Source organism: Equus caballus, unplaced genomic scaffold (genome assembly GCF_041296265.1).
Source record: "Equus caballus isolate H_3958 breed thoroughbred unplaced genomic scaffold, TB-T2T haplotype2-0000563, whole genome shotgun sequence".
Lineage (NCBI taxonomy): Eukaryota > Metazoa > Chordata > Mammalia > Perissodactyla > Equidae > Equus > Equus caballus.
Genome location: NW_027221926.1, coordinates 170431 through 191945, shown reverse-complemented (window position 1 = coordinate 191945; position 21515 = coordinate 170431). Strand labels below are relative to the sequence as shown.

General features: G+C 53.5%; 1 protein-coding gene and 1 non-coding gene across 8 annotated transcripts in view; one reads left to right on the top strand and one right to left on the bottom strand.

Moving 5' to 3' along the window:
* Positions 1 to 17268, top strand: part of LOC138922179 (ral guanine nucleotide dissociation stimulator-like) — a 77866-nt gene extending 60598 nt beyond the window's left edge. Inside the window, exons 1-15 of one of the 7 annotated variants that reach the window (XM_070259004.1) lie at positions 4338 to 5560; positions 7806 to 7916; positions 8669 to 8779; positions 9809 to 9990; positions 11346 to 11539; positions 11682 to 12061; positions 12820 to 13035; positions 13390 to 13493; positions 13996 to 14065; positions 14173 to 14199; positions 15115 to 15192; positions 15626 to 15700; positions 16254 to 16286; positions 16653 to 16774; positions 16980 to 17268. In XM_070259004.1, coding sequence (XP_070115105.1) covers positions 8684 to 8779; positions 9809 to 9990; positions 11346 to 11539; positions 11682 to 12061; positions 12820 to 13035; positions 13390 to 13493; positions 13996 to 14065; positions 14173 to 14199; positions 15115 to 15192; positions 15626 to 15700; positions 16254 to 16286; positions 16653 to 16774; positions 16980 to 17016 — 1614 coding nt within the window. In that variant the 5' untranslated portion in view covers positions 4338 to 5560; positions 7806 to 7916; positions 8669 to 8683 and the 3' untranslated portion in view covers positions 17017 to 17268. Of the gene's footprint in view, positions 1 to 1689; positions 3052 to 4337; positions 5561 to 7061; positions 7340 to 7805; positions 7917 to 8668; positions 8780 to 9808; positions 9991 to 11345; positions 11540 to 11681; positions 12062 to 12819; positions 13036 to 13389; positions 13494 to 13995; positions 14066 to 14172; positions 14200 to 15114; positions 15193 to 15625; positions 16168 to 16253; positions 16287 to 16652; positions 16775 to 16979 lie in introns of those variants that run through there. The other 6 variants (XM_070259001.1, XM_070259000.1, XM_070259006.1 and 3 more) reach the window with 6 other exon arrangements.
* On the bottom strand, positions 11742 to 11866 carry MIR8923-6 (microRNA mir-8923-6). The gene has a single exon (NR_128256.1). It is a non-coding gene; the product is annotated as a microRNA 8923-6 (primary transcript).
* Positions 17269 to 21515: the final 4247 nt, after the last annotated feature.

Genomic DNA, 21515 nt, shown 5'->3' with positions numbered 1-21515 from the left:
TGTGGAGTATTTTGAAGGGAAGCTTGGGGCAAAGATGCTGTTCGATGGAGCTGGCTAAAATTGAGTTTCTCATCAGGGCAGGCACTTCAGCTGGGGTACCGGTGATTGGAGGCCGTGTGACAGGCTCACCAGTTTCTGAGTCCCGATGCTGGGCAGCCCGTTCAGCCCACTGGACTGATGAAGTGGTGCTTACGAAGCCTCTTGCTGGCCTTGTGGAAAGCAGGGCAGTGTGGTGGGAGAAGTCGTGATAGTGTCAGAGGGAGTCATGGCGGGGATTGCGGTGTGGAAGGGGGAGAACTGGAGGCAGGTGCAGTGGATGTGTGACCAACAATGGTCAGGAAGGGAAACCCGGGTGTACCCGGGGCCAGCAGGGGGCCAGCAGAGTCAAGTGTCAAAACCAGACGGCGGGCCCCAAGAGGAACCTCTTACGCTAAGCCCCACCTCACCAAACTGAGTCTTGACTTCATTAGATTTTCGACTCTCCCGGAAACAGAATCTTAAACCAGTGGATTAGGAATCCCCCAATCAGCCCTAGGTAGGTATTCCACATCATAGACTGCTGCTGTCCCCTGAGGAAAGTAACCTTGCAATAACCGAGCGATCTTCCCGCCTGCTGTGACTTCTTTTTCTTCTCCCTTTTGCCTTTCAAAGTCTTTCATTCTGTACAGCTCCTTGGAGCTGCTTTCTATCTGCTAGTTTGGATGCCTCCGGATGCAGGAATTGGTGAATAAAGCAATGAAGTTCTTTAGACTTACACAGTTGTATTTTCTTTCTTAACGGCTTGGTGGCAGCAGCGGGATTCAAAGGACACTTCTCATGGCTTCGGGGATGAGAAACACAAACATTGGTACCCATGAAGCCTTTGGATTCTCCATCTTTTTTGCTGTCTCTGAGGGCTGTGGGTAAGTGTCTCGTGCATCTCAGCTCCACTCTCCTTGCATTGAGCTCCTGAGCTAAGTGACTTTCCAGGCGCAGGTTAACGGGCCAGTGTAGTCTGACAGGATGCTCTAGCAGAGCATCTGTCTCAGCCCTGGGTTCGTCCACAGTGCCAGTCAGAGTGGTAGCAGGCAGCTGGAGCTGGCATATGGTTCCCTGAGACACTGAGTCTCTAGCCCTTGGTTAGTCCACAGTCCCAAATTTGGTGGGGTCCGCTGGTTCTGCCTGCAGTGCCGACTGTTAGGGTCTGCTGGTTCCGTGCGTAGTTCTGGCCAGGGGAGAGGGTGGCACAGACGTGTGCTACATCCACACCCAGTCCTTGAAAACTTCCCACATGCATTTGACACGCATTTTTCTCTCCCTTGACTGGATGCAGATGTCGATGAGTTCTGAGGAAATGCTGAAGGCACAGTGTGGAGGAATTCTGGGACCCTGCGTGACTACTTGGAAGAGTGCTGTCCCCTCCACCTGAACAACCACCCGGCACTACCAGAAATGAGAGGTGTCCTGTGATCGTGGATTGGAAGCCTCCTTGTTGTTAAGATGTCAGCTTCCTCCAAAGAGATGAACCAATTAAATGCAGTCCTTATCAAAATCCTAATGACATTTTGTGCTGAAAGACACCCATCCTAAAATTCATATGGAATCTCAAGTATGCCCAGATGTCTAAAATAGTCTTGAAAGGAAGTACTAAGTTGGAGGACTCTGTTTTTACTGATGTAAAACTTGCTACAAACCTACGATATCAAAACAGCATTGTAAGGGCATAAAGACAGACACATAGAGCATCGGAACAGAATAGAGAGCCCAGAAATAAGGTGGCCAAGGTTGTTCAACGGGGAAAAGACAGTCTTTTCAACCAGTGGTTCCTGAAAAAGTGGATATTTTCATGCAAAATCTAAACTTGGATTCTGACCTCACGCCAGATATAAAACTTAATTCTCAATGGATCAAGACCCAAATGTAAGAACTGAAACACTTTGAGGAAAACATGGGACAAAACGTTTCACAATAGGACTTGGCAATGATTTCATGGATATGACACTCAAGGCATGGGCAATAAAAAACAGAGTACAGACGCCAAAATTCGTGAATATTAAAACCTTTTCTGCCTCTGAAGACAACCTCAACAGAGTAAAAACACAACCCATGCAGCATGGGAGCCCATATTTGCAAATGATCTATCTGACAAGGGCTGAATCTCCAGAATAGACATAGAACTTCTCAACTCAACAACAAAAAAAGAAACAACCCAAATCAAAAATGAGCAAAGTACTTGAATAGACTTTTCCTCCAAGAAGATACGCAAATGGTCAACAAGCATCTAAAAAGATGCTTAATGTGACTAATCACTGGGGAAATGTAAGTCAAAATCTCAATGAGACACCACCTCACATCCATGTGACGGCACCCCCAAAAAACAGACAGTGAAGAAAGGCATGCTGGCAAAGATGTGGAGATATTGGACCCACGTACACTGTGGCTGGAATGTAAAATGGTATAGCTGCTGTGGAAATCAGCATGGCATTTCATTAAAACAATTAAAAATAGAATCACTAAATGACCCAACAATTCTACTACAGGATATATACACCTCAGAGCTGAAAAGTTGGTCTCAAAGACATATTTGAACACCCATGTTCACGGCATCATTGTTCATGATCGCTGAAACGTGGAACAGCCCAAGGATCCATCCAGGGATGAATGGAGAAGCAACATGGGCATGTATATATATACAATTGCATGTTATTCATCCTTAAAAACTAAGGATATTCTGAGATATGAGACAACAGGGATGAACCTTTAGGAAATTATGCTAAATGAAATCAACCAGTCCCAAAAATACTGGCCTTGTGTGACTCCACTTATATGGCATTCCTGAAATGGTCAGATTCAGAGAGACGGACAGCGGATGCTGTTGGCCAGGGGCGGGAGCAGGGGAAGGGGAGTGAGCGATGAGTGGGGACAGAGCTTCAGTTCTGTGGGGTGACAAGAGTTCTGAAGATGGACTGTGGTGATGGCTGCACCACCGTACGACTGTGGCCAACACACTGAAGGTGCGCGTAAGGAAGTCAATGTGCTTGATGGCGTGCACACAGAAAAATGGTCAGGACGGTAAGTTTCACATTATGTGTGTTTTAAGCCAATACAAATATATTTTCTGTTAAAAGTGCAAATACAAAGAAATGAGCAGAGGATGATTTAGTGTTTCCATTCGTGCTCTTCCATTCTGACCCTGGTGTTTGTCTCAGCCCTTGTACCTGAGGCAACTTTGATCAGACAAATGTTTTCATTCTGGGCCTAAGAGAACCTTGAAATCAGAATTATACAAAACTCTGCAAAATTTTTGTGACCATGTATTTTTCAGAGAAAACATAGTAAGACATTTTTAATATTAAATTTAAGTTTGTTTTATATCAGTTTCAGGTCTACATCAGAATGATTCAATATGTGTGTATATTGTGAAATGATCACTATAAGAAGTCTGGTTGACGTCTATCATCAAGAGTTACAAATGTGTTTCTTGTGATGAGAACTTCTAAGATTTACGCTATTAGTGACTTTCAAAATGCAATATAGTAGTATTAATTCCTTGACTGCTATAAAATAAGCACCATAAAACAATTCCAGTGTATCCATTTTGTTATTGATTCACTGAATCTATGTTTTCTCAGAATCAATTAATTGTTATGCAAATGACTGAATTTCTTTTAATCTACCTCATAATGTACTGAGTACAGGTTCTGACATTTTAAGTTTTGTTTAGGTGTTATTCTTTCTAGCAAGTAAACTTTCCTGAATCTTATCAGTCATATCAAAATATATTCGGATGTATTTCTTCTTCCATCGATATTTAGTCACTGATAAAGTTCACCGTGTGCCATTTTAACCATTATCAGTTTTGTATGCTGAGGGTGATTTTACCCAGTAATAGACACCGTGTAGGTTCGAAGTCTCCTTGGAGGATAAGCAGTGGGGGGAGGTCAAAGCATGGAACTTGTTTCATTTGCAGAGGGTCCATTTTGACTTTGCTCTTACAAAACGTGTTCTTTGTCCATTTGGGAATCTGAGGCCCAGAAAGGTGGAGGGACTGGCCCAGACCTCAGGAGGGGGTCAGAATCCAGAGAATCCGGCAGGGCTCTGGCTTCCTTGGCCAGGGCTCAACCCCTTCCCTTCGGGTTTTCTTTGGAAACAGGGACCTCATGGTCCTAGGGGAGCCCTGCCCACCCCGTCCATGGGGGGGCCATCTTCCTGTTCGCATCCAATCATGCACAGGCACACTCACACCGATTTCTCCTGTGTGGACCATGCAGGGACCCCAGGAAAGAGCAGACACCAGGGAAGTGACAAGAGGCCGAGGAGAAGGCAGTTGGAGGCAGCTCTGCCATGAACAGTAGCATCCGTCCTCCTGGCTACATGACCAGAAGGCCCGAGACGGACCGAAGAATCCCTGAGGTTTCTAGGTGTGTACCTGTTCCAAGGGCATCCCTGGCCCAGCCTGGAGGGCACAGGACTGGGGAGCTGGAGTCCACTTCTGTGGGCACCTGCTACTCTGAGGAGCCGTTCTCCTCTTGTGTAGACATTGGTTAGAGGAGAGAAGACCTTGGTGTCCTCCTGTGTAAAGTGGAGTGCGTCCAGCGGGTGACTCCCTGGGTTCCGTATGATGCTCACGAAGGGTCTGTGGCCCTTGGTTCTCCATCGATGACGCCCTGTGCTCTGAGCACCTGAGAAAATGCTTTCCCACCTGCAGGAGATCCTTTAGAACTGAGAGAGGTTTGGGGGTTCGGGTGGATGAGAACTTGGGATAAGGAAGAACATGCCAGAGCACTGTGAACTAAGGCCAGAGTCCAGGGACAAGACCAGTCCTTGTTGGACTCCCGAGGTCCTCAATTGGCTGGAGAGGAGAATCATTGCCTTGGTTGAGGTCAGGATGCCTCCTGAGAAAAAAGGACACCCAAGTGGAGGGACAGAAAGATGAGGGAGAGGGAGGCTCCTGAGGTTCCTCCCATGGCCTGGAAGCCTGCAGGTCCTGCTCCTTTACCCCTGGGACAGTGGGGAGCCTCTGCCTTGAGGACGCCCAAAGAGACTTCCTGTGTGGTGGCTTCTGCCAGGGCTGCAGTGCTGGTGCTGGCCACCAGGGGGCAGGCAGCCTCCAGCGTCAGTGGTGCCCAATGAGGTTGCGTTTTCACTGTTGTCACTTCTATTGGGATGTAATTGCCACACAGCACTGCCTATGTTAACACTGCTGTGTGGTACATTTCAAAATTGCTAAGAACCAAGAAGCTAAACTTCTCATCACAAGCAAACACTTACTTTTCTGTTTTCGGTGACGGATGTTAAGTGAACTGGTGGTGTCATTGCGCAGGCTGTGTGCATCCAGTCCCTGTGCTGACTTCTTAAACTTACACGGCGCCCACTCAGCCTGCCTCAGCTGCTGGAGCAGTGAATAGCTGTGCAGAGGCCTTTCTGGCTGTGCCCCGCCTCAGAGAGAACTCACTCCTCCTGGTACTAGCGCTCCTCTCCACAGTCTGACTTGGTGAAGAGCAGGAGGAGGGGACACGAGTTTCACAATTCTTCACTCAGCGACTGTGCACCGAGCACTCACCCTGTGCCAGGTGCTCAGGTGGGTGTAAGTGCAGGGCTGACAGTGACTGAGTGGTCCCTGCCGGTCAGGAGCTCACACTCTGGAGGGGACAAGGACAAAAGCATGAAAGCAAAGACATGAGAGGGGAAAGAGCCAGCGCTGAGGGGACATTCAGGGCCCTGTGAGGGAGGGCTGGGGGTCACCGGGTAGGGGTCTGAAAGGCCTCACTGGGGTGACATTTCCTGGCACCAGAATGACAAGAGGGAGCCAGCCCTGCACAAGTCTGGGAGCGGCGTGTCAGGGAGAAGGCACCCCTGCTGTAGACGCTCATGGGCAGAAGGGGGTTTGGCCAGAGGATGTGAGAAAGATGGCCAGTGTGGCTGGAGGGAGCCTGGGGGGAGAGAGGAGGCGGCGGAGGGCAGGGCCAGATCCTGGGGCCTGAAATCACGGTTCCAGTGCCTTGCATCTGTAAACGGCAAATGCCTCATATCTCACAATTTTTGTGGTTGAGGAATCAGACAGAGATTAGCTTGGTTCTTCTGCTCAAGATGCCTCAAGGCCGCGGCCGCGGCCTCAAGTGATGCTCGACTGGCAGAGAATTTCCTCTCAGGTTCACTCAAAGGAGTCGAGGTGCACTTTGGACTCAGAGCATGGGTTCCTTTCTGTCTGTTGGCCTGGGCGCTGCCTCGGTTCTCTCCCATGTGGGCCTCTGTGTATGGCAGCTCAAAACGTGTGTGCTTGATTCCACAGCTCAGGGACAGGAGAGAGAGAGAGACACGGGAAAGAGAGAGAGACGGAACTTAAGAGAGGGAATAAGAAAGAAGTGAGAGACTTTCTGTGTTTAAAATTTAGACATGACACTCGTCCACATTGGCTGTGTTCTATTGGCGAGAGCCAGTCACTAAGCACTCAGTGGTCACACAGGAATCTGTGAGGGATGTGTGTACCACGGGTGGGGATCTCTGGGAGCCACGGTGAAGGCTGCCCACCTCACAGATCAAGATGAGGCTCTTGGGTCTCTTTCTAAACAGAAGAGGAAACAATGGAGAGGTTTGAATCCAGAGGATGACAGTGTCTGGATTTCATTCATCAACCCTCTCCTTGTGCTGACATTGAAATGAGGCCAAGAGAGGAAGTGCCTGTTGCAATAGCGCATTGCTGAACCCAGGCCTGGTTTGAGTGGCGTTCATGCTACATCCCTTCTCGTAATACTTCCATCTCTTTGTTTGTGCATTACTTGCACTTGACACCACCTCACAGGTGGTATGGATATTATTTCATATACACCTGATGATGTCCCTAGCAAGTAGATTCTAGGCGGATTCCCCTTGGGCAGGTTTGGAGACTGGGGAGGCCCTGAGAGGCACAATGAGTTTTCCAGGACAGAGAACTGGTAAGATAAAGGAGGTCTGAATTCTGCTCTGCCTCCTCAAAGCTGGGACACTCATCACATTCCCAGGGAGCTGTGGCTGGGGCTGTGGAAGCTCCTCATGTAGAGTTAAGAAGAAGACATGGGGGTGGTTTGGGTAGGTCCGATTACAGGAAGCAGCCCAGGTAATGGAATCTTGAAAAAGTGACCTCACTTCCTTGGCGATAGACCCCAACAGATTTAGAACTCTGGTAACCAGGCAGTTAATTCTAGAGACAGACCCCTAGCCAGTTCATCTGACTGGCGACACTTCAGAGTACAACATGTTTACTTGTTGTGTACCAGTTTTCAGAGGCTCTAGGCTCAGGAAAGCCCAGAGTGTGAGACTGTTGTGTTGTTGTGGACATCGGATCAAGCCTCATGGCCAATTTGGCAGGAGGTACCCAAAGGTAATGTGGGGCAGCCCAGGGCAGCCCACTGTAGGGCAGGACACAACTCGGATCCCACCTGAGCAGCCCCATAGCCCTTGCACCTTGTGTGAGGGTTTGTGTGTGAGTGTCGGTGTGTGTGTGTACGCGTGGGCGCTGTGCGGGAAGGCAGCAGGTTAGGAATGGGTCCCTCCTGGGCAGGAGGAGAGTGTTATGTGCTGTCAGCCAGGTGAGTCTGTCATATTGATACCCCGGGGCTTGGCTGGCAGCCTGAGCAGCTGGGTGCTGGGATCAAGCTGCTCTGCCCTTGTGTTAATCCTGAGCCGTAGAAGTTTCATCTAGTTCCCTCCCTGGTCAGATGTCTGTGCAGACGTCCCTCTGTGCCTGAATTAGGGAACAGAATTCCTCATGGGGGTGTCCCCCTGTGGCGATGTGCAGGCAGGCCCCTGATGCCTCCTGGCCCATCTGCCGGGCACTGTCTTTCCAGAACTCCACGCAGGAGATCTTTGAAGAGCTACATGATGGGTTCGACTTCTCTCCCTCCCTAGTCAAGGGGCAGGAGCAGCAGGCCGCCAGCAGCATCCTGTGCTGGTCTGAGGTGAGAGCAGGAGCAGAGGGTCTCCCCGCCCACCACCCCAAGATGTTCAGGTTGGGCCTGGAACCCAGGTCCGAATCTGAGCACACCCCTGGTGCCCTCACAGGGCTTTCCCAATGAGTGTCCTACGGCCTTACTCCCAAAGGAGTCTGGGCCTCGTCTCCTCCCCAGCCAGCTGAGGGCTCGGGTGGAAAGACACTCTCCACATGTTTCTTGGAATCGTAGAGGAAAGGTTTACTGTTGTTGTCACTTCTCACGAGGCCATGAGGACCTTAGCATTTTGCTCCTGTTTTGATTGATGTAACTTCCCGGCTGGGAAGCTGTAGCACTCAGCGCCACTGTCCTTGCAGACCTGCTCCAAGCCTCACAAATCATCACACTTGCTAGGCTGATTACACACAAAGAGCATGGGCGTGGATTACAGGATTCTATACATTTCTCTGCACCTTGTCATCTCACAAAACACTTCGAATCACAGCAGTTTGTTACGTGCTGTAAAACTGGTGAGTCTGTGATATTCATACCCCAGGCTGGCAAGCTGAGCAGGTGGGTGCTGGGGATCAAGCTCCTCTGCCCTTGTGTTAATCCCGAGCCTTAGAAGTTTCATCTAGTTCTCTCCCTGGTCAGATGTCTGTGCAGATGTCCCTGTGTGCCTGAACTAGGGAACAGAAATTCTCATGGGGGTGTCCCCCTATGGCGATGTCCAGCAGGCTCCTGATGCCTCCTGGCCCATCTGCCGGGCATTGTCTTTCCAGAACTCCACTCAGGAGATGTTTGAAGAGTTATGTGTTGGGTTCGACTTCTCTCCCTCCCTAGTCAAGGGGCAGGAGCAGCAGGCCACCAGCAGCATCCTGTGCCGGTCTGAGGTGAGAGCAGGAGCAGAAGGTCTTTACCCCCACCCCCCCAAGATGTTCAGCGTGGGCCTGGAACCCAGGTCTGAATCTGAGCACACCCCTGGGGCCCTCACAGGGCTTTCCCACTGGGTGTCCTACGGCCTTGCTCCTGAAGGAGTCTGGGCCTCCTTTCCTCCCGAGCCAGCTGTGGGGTAGGGTGGAAAGACACTCTTCACGTTTCTTGGAATCATAGAGGAAATGTTTAATGTTGTTATCACTTTTCACGAGGCCATGAGGACCTTAGCATTTTGCTCCTGTTTTGACTGATGTAACTACCCGGCTGTGAAGCTGTGTAGCACTCAGGCCGCTGTCCTTGCAGACCTGCTCCAAGCCTCACGAATCATCACACTTGCTGGGCTGATTTACACATAAAGAGGATGGCGGTGGGATTACAGGATCCTATACATTTCTCTGCAACTTGTCATTGCACAGAACACATCAACTCATTGTAGGCCGCTCAGGTCAGGAGCTGAGGCCTTAAGTGACTTCATCATATTCCACAGAGGAGGACATTTTGCACAGTGATTCAGCCTTTCGATGCTGTTGGACCTTGACATGACCCAATTCTGTTGCCATGTGAGCCACACACTGCAGGGCACATTTTAAGCGTGTCCGAATAGACTCTAAGTTTTCCAGGTCTGCCATGACATAGAACCGCAGATTGGCGGAAGGTCACTAATCATCTCTTTGCTCCTGTCTGTGGTGGGGATGTTCATTGATGACTCCCTGGGATAATGCTCTTACCTCAGGCTCTTAATGCACAGAGGTACGATTGTTCCTCAGGTCACAGAATGCCTTGAAGGTACTGAGTGTTTGTCATTCCCCTAAAAATCAAATTTACTTTTAAGTCCAAAACCATTTTCAAGGCGGGCTCTCGTCCCTCTTGCACAACTTCCTGAGGTGCTGGGAGGTCCTGGTCTGAGCTCCAGACCCTGATGCCCCTGGTGGTTCATGGTGACTCCACTGACTCTGTGTCTCTCCTTGTCCACGTGGTATGCCAAGGAACCCACCCTGTCCGTGGCTGAGGCCTGCACGATGCTGACCCTCAAGGCAGGCGCAGTGCAGAAGGTGGTAGGCTGCCTGCAACCATCTTTCCACGGCAGATCCATCTCCGTCACCACCTTCCCGTGTGTGTACCAGGCCTTCTACCCGACCCCACAGGTCCTGGACCAGCTGCTCCAGAGGTGAGTGCCCACCCCTCCACAGCACAGCAGGGAGTCTCCTACCTAATAAACGTGTGCCTTGGGAACGTCCCCACACCTCTCTGAGCGTCACCTTGCTCATCCGAATAGTGGGGTGGTAAGAGGGTAAACCTCACAGGGTCACTGAAGGAAATCACGGGAGAAAGCACGGCAGACGCTTGCCTGGTGCCGGACTCCACAGAAGGGGCTGCTGCTCATGCTGCATGTCCTCATGCTTACAGCTTCCGTCCCCAGTGAGGAGACTCCCTGCCTCTCCCCTCGCTGGCCTGTGGCCTTCCTGAGTGTGGAAAAGTACATGAAAGCAAACTGTTTTCCTATTGGCAAGACAATTTAGCGAGTCCATCTAGCTGATCCTGGTCCTTGTCTTCGGTGCGGCCAGAGCAGTGGTCTCTGTGGGCAGCAGAGGAGACGCAGGCCCACTCAGAATTCTGGGAAGGCTCTGGATGGGGTTCATTCATTCAATACCATATGTTAAGCTCCTACTACATTCATACCCTTTCCTACACACTAAGGATGTCCAATGAAGGAAGCAGACACTATCCCTGGGGCTCAATTCTAGCCTGAGAGCTAGAAGCTCACTTCTGGGCATCATGAGTATTGATGCCCAGAGGACGTTAGATGTCACACCCTCTTGGCCTCCTCTAGATATGGACGCATCCTCTCATAGTCAGACCACGATGACAGACTTCAAGGACCAACTAAGACCATGAGTGGTGTTGGGTCCAGAGGGAGGGCCTCCTGCGTCCACAGAAGGGGCTAGGAGACCATGGGGACTGTGGCTATGGATGGACTGGCAGACCCTGGATCTCACACCTCTTGGGGTTTCTGTGGGAGGCCTGAGGTCTGCGGTCTTCCCTACAGGAGGAAATGAATCAAAGAGACCTGTTCATGGGGTGCCAGTCCCGCCATGGGAAGCAGAGGAGAGGCTGGGCTGAGTCAGCCACTGAGAGACTCCTCGCTTCCACAGTTCCCTCTCCCTCTCCCTGCCCTCTGCACATGCACCTCTCCTAAGCACCGCCACTGGGGCCCAGAACAGTAGGTGGTGAGCAGCCTGGTCACAAATCTGCCTCCAACCTCAGTCCTGATGCTCGAGCGTGGAGGATGGGGCAGGCTATGTCCAGGCCCTTTGGGAAAAGAGTGTCGGGTGGAAGACCAGACTCACACAGGCTCTCTGTTAGATTGGCTGATGACCAGGCCTTCCAGTGCAAGGACAGCCACCCAGGGATTGGAGTGGCTGGTCCACCCTCTGGGGCTCAGGCACAGAGAAGGTGCTGTGGGAACACAGTGTGGAACAGCAGGCCAGGCCTGTGACTCTCTTCACACATGCCTCTCCCCAGTGCCCTCTCTCCCATCTGGGGCCCCCGGCCTCAGGAGAACTCCCAGGATATGTGGCAGATGCTGCGCCACTCCAGGATCAATCTGACATTGGCGTATCTCCAGGACCTCTTGCCTGGCTCAGTCCTGAAGCACCAGGCCACCCCTCTTCTCATCCAGGTGGACCTTTTCCAGGCCACTGAGTTGGAGACAGAGGGTAAGGGAGACCGTAGGCTTGGAAGACTACCCCAGTGGGTGGGTCACGACTGGGGATTCATTTAAAGACAGTGGGATCTTTCCTGTTTGGGGAGAGGCACATGGAAAGCAACTTATGTAGCTGACCCTTTCTCTTTCTCCAGCTCCTGCCCCAGCTCCAGCACTTCTGCCAGGTGCAGAGGCGGAAAAGGGGCCACATCTGGAGCTGGACGGAACTCCAGTTCTATTTCTGCCATCACTTCTAGCGCTGGAACCGGCAGCAGCGCCCTCAGCTGCTCCAGACCCCGAGCGAGTGCCATCAGCAGCCCCAGCCCAAGTGCCAGGTCCTGAACTGGACTCAACGGGACCAAGGGGCCTGCTGGGATTTCCACCTCAGGCTCCAGTAACAGCCGCAGAATCAGCTCCGGTTCCAGAGGCTTCCCACCCCTGTCGAGTGACCGGGAAGAAGCAGCCCGATGGGAAGCCTAGCCTCATGGCCTTCTCCCCAAGGGATGTGGCAGAACAGCTGACGGCCATTGACGCGGTGAGCACCCGGGCTCTCAGGGCGGGGTGGGGCAGGCCACCCCTATGCCATCAGCTGGCCCAGACCTGCTTTTCCCTGTGGCGGCTCCTGTGACCTGGGTCCCAATCCCAGCTCCACCACTTCCCAACCATGGGATCTGGGCAACTCTCCAGCCTTCGTGTTCCACCCTCACACTGTAGAGATGGGGACCAAGAGGACCTGCTGGACAGAGGGGCTGAGCACATGGAGTGAAGTAGAACACAGAGGAAGCCTGGTGGGGCCTGGCCCGAGAGGTCGGGGAGGAGAACTCACTGTGTGCAGCCAGGAACTCAGGCGGTCCAGCCATCTGCTCGGGATGCTCAGCAGCCTCAGCATTTGTGATGCACCAGACGTGTACTTCACTAAAAGGGAGACAACCTGACAAAGCCCGTGGGTGTAGCTGGCACAGGGGAATGTGCAGCGGAATGGGGCCTGGGACCAAGGATGCTCAGGATGCAGGGAGATGCCCCCTTGGGAGGAGCCAAGCGGAGCAGCCCTCTGGAGCTTGCAGTTTGTGGGGGTGGGCTGTGTGTAAATGCTCCTGTCCTTTCCCCACCAGTCTGGAGTCCCGGGTCCTCCTGTGCTGGGTGCTCTCAGTGGAAGAACAATGAAAGCGAGGGGCTCCCACCACGCTGAGAACACATCCTCAGCTTCCTGAGCCCCTCCTTAGACCGGGGACTCCTGCTTGGACACTCAGCTGGGCTGTGGCAGGGCTGAGTGACACTCCCCCTCCTCCCCAGGAAGTGTTCAAGAACGTCGAGCCCTCTGAGTGTCTGGGCTCCACCTGGGGCAAAAGAAACCGGCCCGGACATGAGAACGTGGCACCCACCGTCTGGGCCACAGTGGTGCAGTTCAACAGAGTAGTAAAGTGTGTCATGACGTCCTGCCTTGGGGACCCAAACGTGACGGCCCGGGGCAGGGCCAAGGTTCTGGAGCGGTGGATCGAGGTGGCCAGGGTAGGCGGGGGGAGACCCTCTCCAGAGCCGTGGAACTGCCCCTTCTCCTTGATCAGCTCTCAGGACTGAAGGCTGCACTCTAAGCCCCTGCACAGTCGCTAGGTCCTTCCTGTCAAGGGCACACTGACCTTGACTCGCATGTCCCAGTGGTGGGATGCTCACTTCCTCCTTGGCTCCTTCCTACTTTGAGCGAAATTCCTCCTCCTGGAAGTGTTACTCTTTGGTCCACCTGTGGCCACCCTGGCGCCCTGGCCCTCTGTCCCACTCAGGAGGGGAGAGTGGAAGGGAGGGGGACTGAAGCCAGAGCAGACAGGGCTCCTGCTCCCCCTCCCAGCTCCTCCTCTCCCTCCTCAGGAGTGCCGAGCCTTGAGGAACATCTCCTCTCTGCACGCAGTCCTCTCGGCTCTGCAGAGCGTGCCCATACACAGACTGAAGAAGACCTGGGGGAAGGTGTCCAGGTGGGGAGGCCTCTCCGCAGGAGGACCAGGGGGAGGAGGGAGCTCCCACGTGTCTGCCATTGCCCTCTCGTCGGCTGGAGCTTCCTGGGTGGCAGTAAGCCCTGGGCACAGGGCCTGGGAGGGTGTGCAGTGTCCCTGATCCTCACTGGCAACTTAGGCCCCCAGTTCTGCTTCAGGAATCAGGTTCCCTGGCTGTCACATAGTAGGTTGAACCAAAGTGGAGATTTTCAAGTGTTTGCCATACAGCAACAGAACTCTGTGCCCAGTAGAAAACCAAACCGGTCAAAATACAGCTGCTGCATAGAAAAGGGAGTGGCAGCCCCAGGTGACCAACATGAGAGCCCCCTCTGCAGTCCCATGGTGACGTCAGTGCTCAGAGGACCCCCACGAAAATCCTCATTCAGGCAGTTTGGATTTTCCAGATTCTCATCGAGAAGGGACTTGCACTTATGCCCCCTGCCCCATTGTTCCTGAGTTTCTCCTTCCTCCTTTCCCCCCTCAGGAAGAGCTACCGAAAATTTAAAAAGCTCTGTGATGAGGACAACTCCCTTAGCTGGGAGCTGCTCATCAAGGTAGAGTGGAGGCTGGCACGTGGAGGGAGAGGCGGGGTGTGTGGAAGGGGGACGGGGCAGGATGTGGACGGTCATTTCTCACTTGAAGTTTCTGTGTACAATTCCAGTCTTCCCTGGATGAACAGGAAGATGGGGTATGTTTGGTCCATGGGCAGGTGGGGGAGGTGTTTGTGGGGTGGGAAGCCCCGGTCATGGCAGGAAGTGGGGGTGTCTGGGCTGATCCCGGAGGGGATGCTGAGCTGGCCGGTTGAGCAGGGGCTGCCTTCCATTTTGGTCCACGCTGTCAGCACTTAGATTCTTCCAGGCTGTTGCGTGCATGGGGTGGACGGGCGTATGTTCCTTCCGTGAACCAGCTCAGTGTGTCTTTAGGAAGCCAGGCCCCCACTGCTCCTTCTGTCTTCACCACTTCTCCACGAGGAGGGCACCCTGCCTGCCCTCGGGATGGGCACTGCCAGGCATTCCCCCAGGCCAGGTGGACAAATGGGCTGCCCAGCCTTGAGTCTGAATGACTGGAGCATGACAGATGTTTGTGCATGTGTGACTCCCCACTGGCCCTACCACGGTCCCTCCTAGTCTGTCCCTGTCAGGAACACTCACCTGGGTCCTAGTCAGCAGTAACTGGTGCCCAGGTGGCTTATGGGAAGTGTCCAGGAAACTGGTGGTGCTCAGTAGATCTTTCCTGAGTGGACCTCATAGGCTCCACATGAAAGAGAAACCGAAGTGTCCTCTCAGCCCCGCCCCACCCTTTCATGCTGGGTGGGGTGAGAGCCAGAACCATGTAGACTGACACTGAGTCCTCAGGAGACCCTGCAAGGTAGGGGGAGTTGTCACACTTCCCAGCTGAGAAGGCTGACTCAAGGAGGACAGGCGTTCGGCCCAAGGTCACACAGCGAGAGTGTTGGAGCTAGGATTGTTCTAGAATCAGAGTGTGCTGGAGGATGGAGTAGCATGGGTACCAGCTGACTTGGTTCAGACGTCCAGGGCTGAGGTCAGAGGGGCTGAGGAGAAGTGGGGTGAGGGGAGGATGGCCTCCTTGACCCTGTCCTCAGTCCTGGCAGAAGCAGCCCTCCAAGTTTGCCACCCTGCTGAGGACCCTGCAGAGAGGCCGGAAGAGGCAGCAGCAGAAGGTGAGTGCGCCTGTGGGGAGGGGCTCCAAGGTCAGAGGAGGGGACTCTGCCCTCCCAGCTGGGGGCTCCAATCCAGAGAGGGGGCCTTCCTCCTGCAGCCCTCCTCCTGTTGCCGCAGAGCCTGACACCCGCCCTTAGAAGTGACCAGGAGGAGGGCCTGGGGAGCTGCAGCAGGATGGGTCGGGAGAGTGGAGGGGCCAAGGATTAAAGGCCCTGTGACCAGCCAAAAGCAGGCCCTGGGAGGTGACCAGGAGGAGTCTGGTGTTCTTGGAGGGTGAGGGGTGGGGATTGAGGGCTGGCTATAAAGGGTTTGAGGCTGCTCCGTGTGGGGACCCCGGGCTGGGCCAGGAGGCTGAGCATGAGGAGTTTTCAGGGGAGGGTCATGGGGACACCTGAGACCAGGGCCTCATCCCATCTAATCCCAATGGCACAGGGCATCGTCCCCTTCCTGGGCACCATGCTAACTGACCTGATCATGCTGGACACTGCCATGGAGGATTACGTAAATGTGAGTGAGGCCGGGGGCCAGAAGGGGGTGACCAGGTTGGGACTTGGGAAGACACAGTCCCAGTACCAAGACCTGAGTGGTCAGAATGTGGTAACTTCCTGTCGTGACAGCCTCCCAGGCTCCCCTGTGGGCTGGGACAGTGTGCCCCTCTTAGGGATGAGGGAACGAAGGCTCCACGTGGAGCCCGTCCCGGGTCCCCAGGCTGGCGAAGCAGCAGAGCTGCCCGCCTACAGAGCTGCATGGGCTTTGTTGGAGGCGAGAGAGAAGTCGGCCTCCAAGTCAGGCAGCACACTGATGGAGCTGTCCCTTCCTGCCTGAGGACTCAGCCTCCCTGTCCGTCATCAGAGGGGCTTGGGCTACAGGGTCTTTGAGTGTCGGCCCCCATGTCCTCCCTTCTCTGAAGCCCAGAGCCTGGCCTGGGTCCAAGTCCTGTTTTCTGTCAGGCCCAGCCCCCTCCTGGACCTGGAGCTGGGCACCATGAGAAGGGGTGTGCACGGGGGCTGGTCATAGCTAGGGGGCTCGTTCTGATGGACTTTTGCTGTCTGCCTTCCAGGGCAATGAGATCAACCACGAGAAAAAGAAAAAGGTGAGCAGCTGTGGCCTTCCATGTCAGGGAGGAGAGGGGCGTGGAAACCAGAGCCGCCCCTGGGCGGAACTCTCCTGGGCACCGCCCGCTGCATCTTACATTTACTGAGAGTGTTAGATGACAGAGAATCAGGAGACCCATCCAGTGGGGTGGTGGGGGCAGCGGTGGGCATCAAGCAAAACTCCCTGCGGGAGGGGCTTCTACCCATCTCTGAGAACAGGTAGGTCCTGCGTGGAATTGGAGGGAAGGAGGGTCCCATGTGAGCAAGGACCCAGGACCAGCCCCTTGCCCCACTCCTCACCCCCTGAAGACCCTGCAGCATCCCCAGCAGGCTCTGTCTGCATCCTCTCCTCCCTCTGGTGCCAGGAGCACAAAGTGATGATGGAGATCGTGCAGCTCCAGGAGGCTGCAGAGAATTACAACCTAGAGCCCCAGGAGCGATTCAGGGCCTGGTTCTGGGACATGGAGCAGCTCAGTGAGGACGAGAGGTGAGGCTGGACAGGACATGGGGAGGAACAGGTGCACTCTCCCTGCTGGCCAGTCCGGAGAGCCTGAGTCCATGACTCCCTTGTCAGCCCTGACCTGTCGCATGGCGATGGCTGGGGAAGCTGGGCTCCAGCTGCTGGGCAGATGCCGGGAAGGACACCAGGGCTGTGGATTGTGGGAGGCTCACAGGTCCACTCTATCCTGTAGCTACAGCCTGTCCTGCCAGCTGGAGCCCCGGTGCTAGTTGGCCAGCAAATCTCTCCAGGCCCAGAGAGCATGGCCATCATGAAGCTGAGGAGGGAGTGAGCGTCCGGTTGTCGTATGACCTCTTCCTTAGCAGCAGGGACCCAGCTGGGGCACTGAGGGTGCAAGGGCCCCACCGCCTGCCACCCCTTCCTGAGGCCAATTTCCATCTCTGTAGGGGTGAGAATCACTGCTTGTAAATAGTTCATGCCAGATTTGCAAACTGTTGTATTAAAGTCCTGTTTCTCTTAGAGCCTGGGAGTGGTGGTTCTTTCACATTCTGTGCTAATTTAAACGCTGTCCAGACTCTCAGATTCCTCACTGGATTAAGACATTTTGCAGTCATCCGATTATTGTGTGTGGGAGAGGGGGGAAGGTGCAGCCCCTCCCTGGCTGCTGAAGGAGACCCCCAAGTGCCCCTCCTCAGAGGACAGGTCCGTGTCAGCATCATGAAGCTGGGCCAGGAGCAGAGACAGCCCCTCAGACCCCTGAGATGGGAGGTCGAGGTGTTTTCTCAGGCCGAGCATCCACCACGGAAATGTGGGGGGCCCTAAAGCCACCACTTGCCAGGCCCACTCTGTGCCCCAGGAGTGGGGCTGCCCGTCCACACTCTGGAGGGAGAGGGAACATTTCCTGCGTCTCTTGTGGAGGTCTGTCTGGACCCCATGTTTGGAACTTGTAGTTTCTAGTTCAGCCTCTGGAAACGCATCACCTCTAAGTGGGGAAAACATGTAGCGATCAAACCGTGCGTGTGGAGAGGACAAGGCCAGGGGAAGGTCATTTGTGCAGGGACTTTGGGCAGGCAGGACTTCCCCTCCTCAGTGTCCCCTGGGGCCCGTGCTCACCCTTTCCCTGGACAGGACTACTGCTGGGACCATGTCCCTGGCTCCGAAGTCGTCTCCCTGCTTGCCTCCTCTCCAGGGGAAGATTTGTTGTGCAGCCTGCCAGGCTCCAGCTGGGCCCCGTTCCTGACACTCTCCTGCTCCCTGTGACCCAGGGCCCCAGCCCCTGCGCTTCCTTCTTCACTCTTGTCAAGTCAGAAGTCCCCTCAAGGCCCCACCCTCCCTCAGGTGCCTCAAGGCCACTCCTCCCTGGCTGGGCCCGATGGATCCTGGTGAGCTGTGATTTGCAGGCTAACAGGCCATAATCCTGGCTAGCGAGTGCACTTACACTCTCCCTTGCTGTCCAGAGTGACTTCTGGGCCACATGGTTCTGAGGTCCATGGTCTCACACAAGTGCCCGTTAACACACTCAGCTTTGTTGTTGCCAGCTCAACCTAAGGGGCAGTTGGCCCAGCCTCTATGGCGTGCAGCCCCTGGACGGCTGTGCTCTTTTCCACAGTTGAGCTGTGACTGTGTCCCGGGGGTGTGAGCCTTTCCTGTTGGGAGCATTGAAAGCTGAGACATGAGAGGAGCGTGGGTGGGGGTGCAGCGGGGATGCCCCCAAAGTGATGACCTCTGGACATGCGTGGACATGTGAAAATGCCTTACCAGTTAAAATACTGAAATGCTTCCCATGTGGGCGTAAACAGACAGCGCCCTGAGTTCAGCCCAAGAACCCATCCGCTGACCAGGAGCTAAAGGGTTACCACCTGATGCTTTGAACATTAGCCCTGAAAAATCTTGTAAGACAAGGGCCAGAGGAAGAGCTTGGCACTGCCTGATGGCCGCAAGTGTCACCCAGCTCCCTGCAGGCTGGACTCTGCCAGGGCACCTTCTCAGGACAGCCAACCGCTGAGGATAAACACTGCTTCCCAGTAGCCCAGGCCCTTCCTGACACGGCACAGCCATCCAGGAAAGAGAGTTGCCAATGGAGGAATGGCTGTCCTTCCGCTCCAAAGGGAAGCAGAAGTGCCAGGTGCCAGGGCTGGGCCAGGGCCGGGATGAAGGCACGGGTGTCCGATGGGTTTCTCCTGCAGGACTGTGGGGCTCCTGCGAGGCCAGCCTGCATGGAGCGACCTTTAACATGTCCCATGCCCATCGTGTGGCAGCAGGGGACAGCGCATTGCATCCTTGGGCATCCATTGGCCAAAAGTGCTGACAGTCCCCCGGAGAGACCCATGTTTGCAGTGAGGGACCCCTAACATGCTGTTGTTTTTTTTTCATTCTCAGCTTCAAAATATCTGTTTGGTTCTTTTTTGTGTATTTTTGTGTTTCTTGTTTCTGAGCTTTTCATTTTGTCCTGCTCTTGCTTTCCTCATTTCACTAAGCAGTTGGCTGTGTGCTCTTGTAGCTCTCTGTGCTGCTTCAGAATGATTCTTTTGATCCCGTCTTCTACAGTATTCCCAGGACGCTGCTTTTCATTGTGTGCCCTCCACATGGGTCCACTTTGGAGCCGGTCAACTGAGCAGACTGTTAAGCTCTCTGTCGCCCCGTGAGACACACACTGAACAGAGAACCTCTGCCGAGTGGGGCCCTACCACTGCGTTCCACTTAAACCTACTGTACGTTCCTTCCAGCGTTCTCCCAACCCTGCCTATTCCGGTTCTTCACAGTGTTGCCAGGTTCCCGTCTGTGGCCCAGGAATTGGACCAGTTCTTCTGGAGTGCAGCGCAGTTCCTCGGGGCCCAGTTTGCGCCTCACCCTTTGGGACCAGCTGGGAGTCAGGTTCACCTGGATGGAGTCTTGGTCTGCAAGCCAAGGAGGCTGCTGGGCGTAGTCCTGAGGAGGAGCGGTGTCTTGCCAGGCAGTGCCCTCAGGGACCCTCAGGAGGAGCAGAGTGATCTCCTCAGACAGGAGGAGGAGGGCGCTGCTTCTATGGACAAAGAGACGCTGCACATCTGTGGAGCCTGAAGCCCAGCTCACCCAGGAATGGCCTGTTGTCCCCGTTCCACCCTCAACACCCCACTCCTTCTAAATCGACGCCATCACTTTCACTGCTGTGCGGACGGGAATTCCATTTGGGCTGTGATTCAGCCACTTGCAGGCAGAGACTCTGGGTTAGGTTTTCCGAAATCTCAGCTCTGAAGCTACAGGAAATAAGTGTTTATTTCAGGGAAGAAGGAGATGCTTCAGGTCCATTACATGGTGCTGGAGCTGCGAATTGGACACCTGGACTCATCTCTTTCTTTCCTCACATAATCAGTGCAGTTAGGAGCAGTTAGTTAATTTCATTACATTAGTTAGTCCAGAATGATCTAAAGTATCAAATTCACGGCCACCCAGAACCTTGCCTTTTATAAATATTTGATTAGGATTACACAATGGTGATATTTTGTATATCCCTATTGCCAGAAATTGCCATGGACCATTAGTTTCCTCTGAACACTGGAAGTAGGGCTGCTAGAACGTTTAAATTTAATCAAATTAGAGAGCCAATTACAGAAACAGAACCATTTTAGAAACACATCTTTAATATTCTATTCCTCTAGAACCATCCTTGGCACCACAATCTGTATTAGAGCTCTCCAGAGAACAGGAACATATATATGTATAACATGAACATACTCATGTATGAACATACAGCCATGCCTCCCTTAACGACGGGGACATGTTCTGAGAAATGCATCATTAGGCAATTTCGTCCTTGTGCAAACAGCACAGAGTGCACTTACACAACCCTAGACGGTGTGGCCTACCGCCCCCCGAGGCTCTGTGGTACTAGTCTTATGGGACCACCATCGTATTTGCAGCCCGTCACTGACCAAACGGTCATATGCAGTGCATGACTGTACATGCATGTGTATGCATACGTGTACACGGACACACAGCGAGAGGTTTATCTCACGGAGTTACTCTTGTGATTGTGGGAGCTGGCAAGTTTGAAGTGACCGGAAGGTCAGCAGACTAGAAACTCAGCAAGATTTTAAGCTGCGACCTGAGGCGTAATTTCTTCTTCACCAGGAAACCCTAATTTTTCCTCCTATGGGTTTCAACTGAGTAACTGACACGCCCCCACGGTTTAAAGGGTGATACAGGCCTATTTCATTTGATTGTGCTTCCCAGATGTTGCGTCTTTTACAAGTTGAAGGTTTGTGTCAACCTTGCGTTGAACAAGTCTACTGGTGCCGTTTCTACCACAGCGTGTGTTCACTTTGGGTCTCTGGGTCACATCTTGGTAACTCTCACAGTATTTCAAACTTTTTCGTTACTATTCTGTTTGTTGTGGTGACCTGTGCTCAGTGATCGCTGATGTTACTATTGTAATTGTTCAGGGGCTCCACAAACTGCATCCATATAAGACAGCAAACAATTAATAAATGTTGTGTGTGTCCCCACTGCTCCACCGACCGGCTGTTCCCCCGTCTCTCCCTCTCCTCAGGCCTCCCTATTCCCGGAGACACACCAATGTTGAAATTAGGCCCATTAGTAACCCTACAGTGGCCGCTAAGGGTTCCAGTGAAAGGAAGAGTCGTACATCTCTCACTTCAGATCAAAAGCTAGAAATGCTCAAGCTCATACAGAAGGCGTTTCAAAAGCCAAGACAGGCAAAAACCAGGCCTCTTGCACCAAACTATTAGCCAAGTTGTGAGTGCAAAGGAAAACTTCTGTTCCTTTTCCT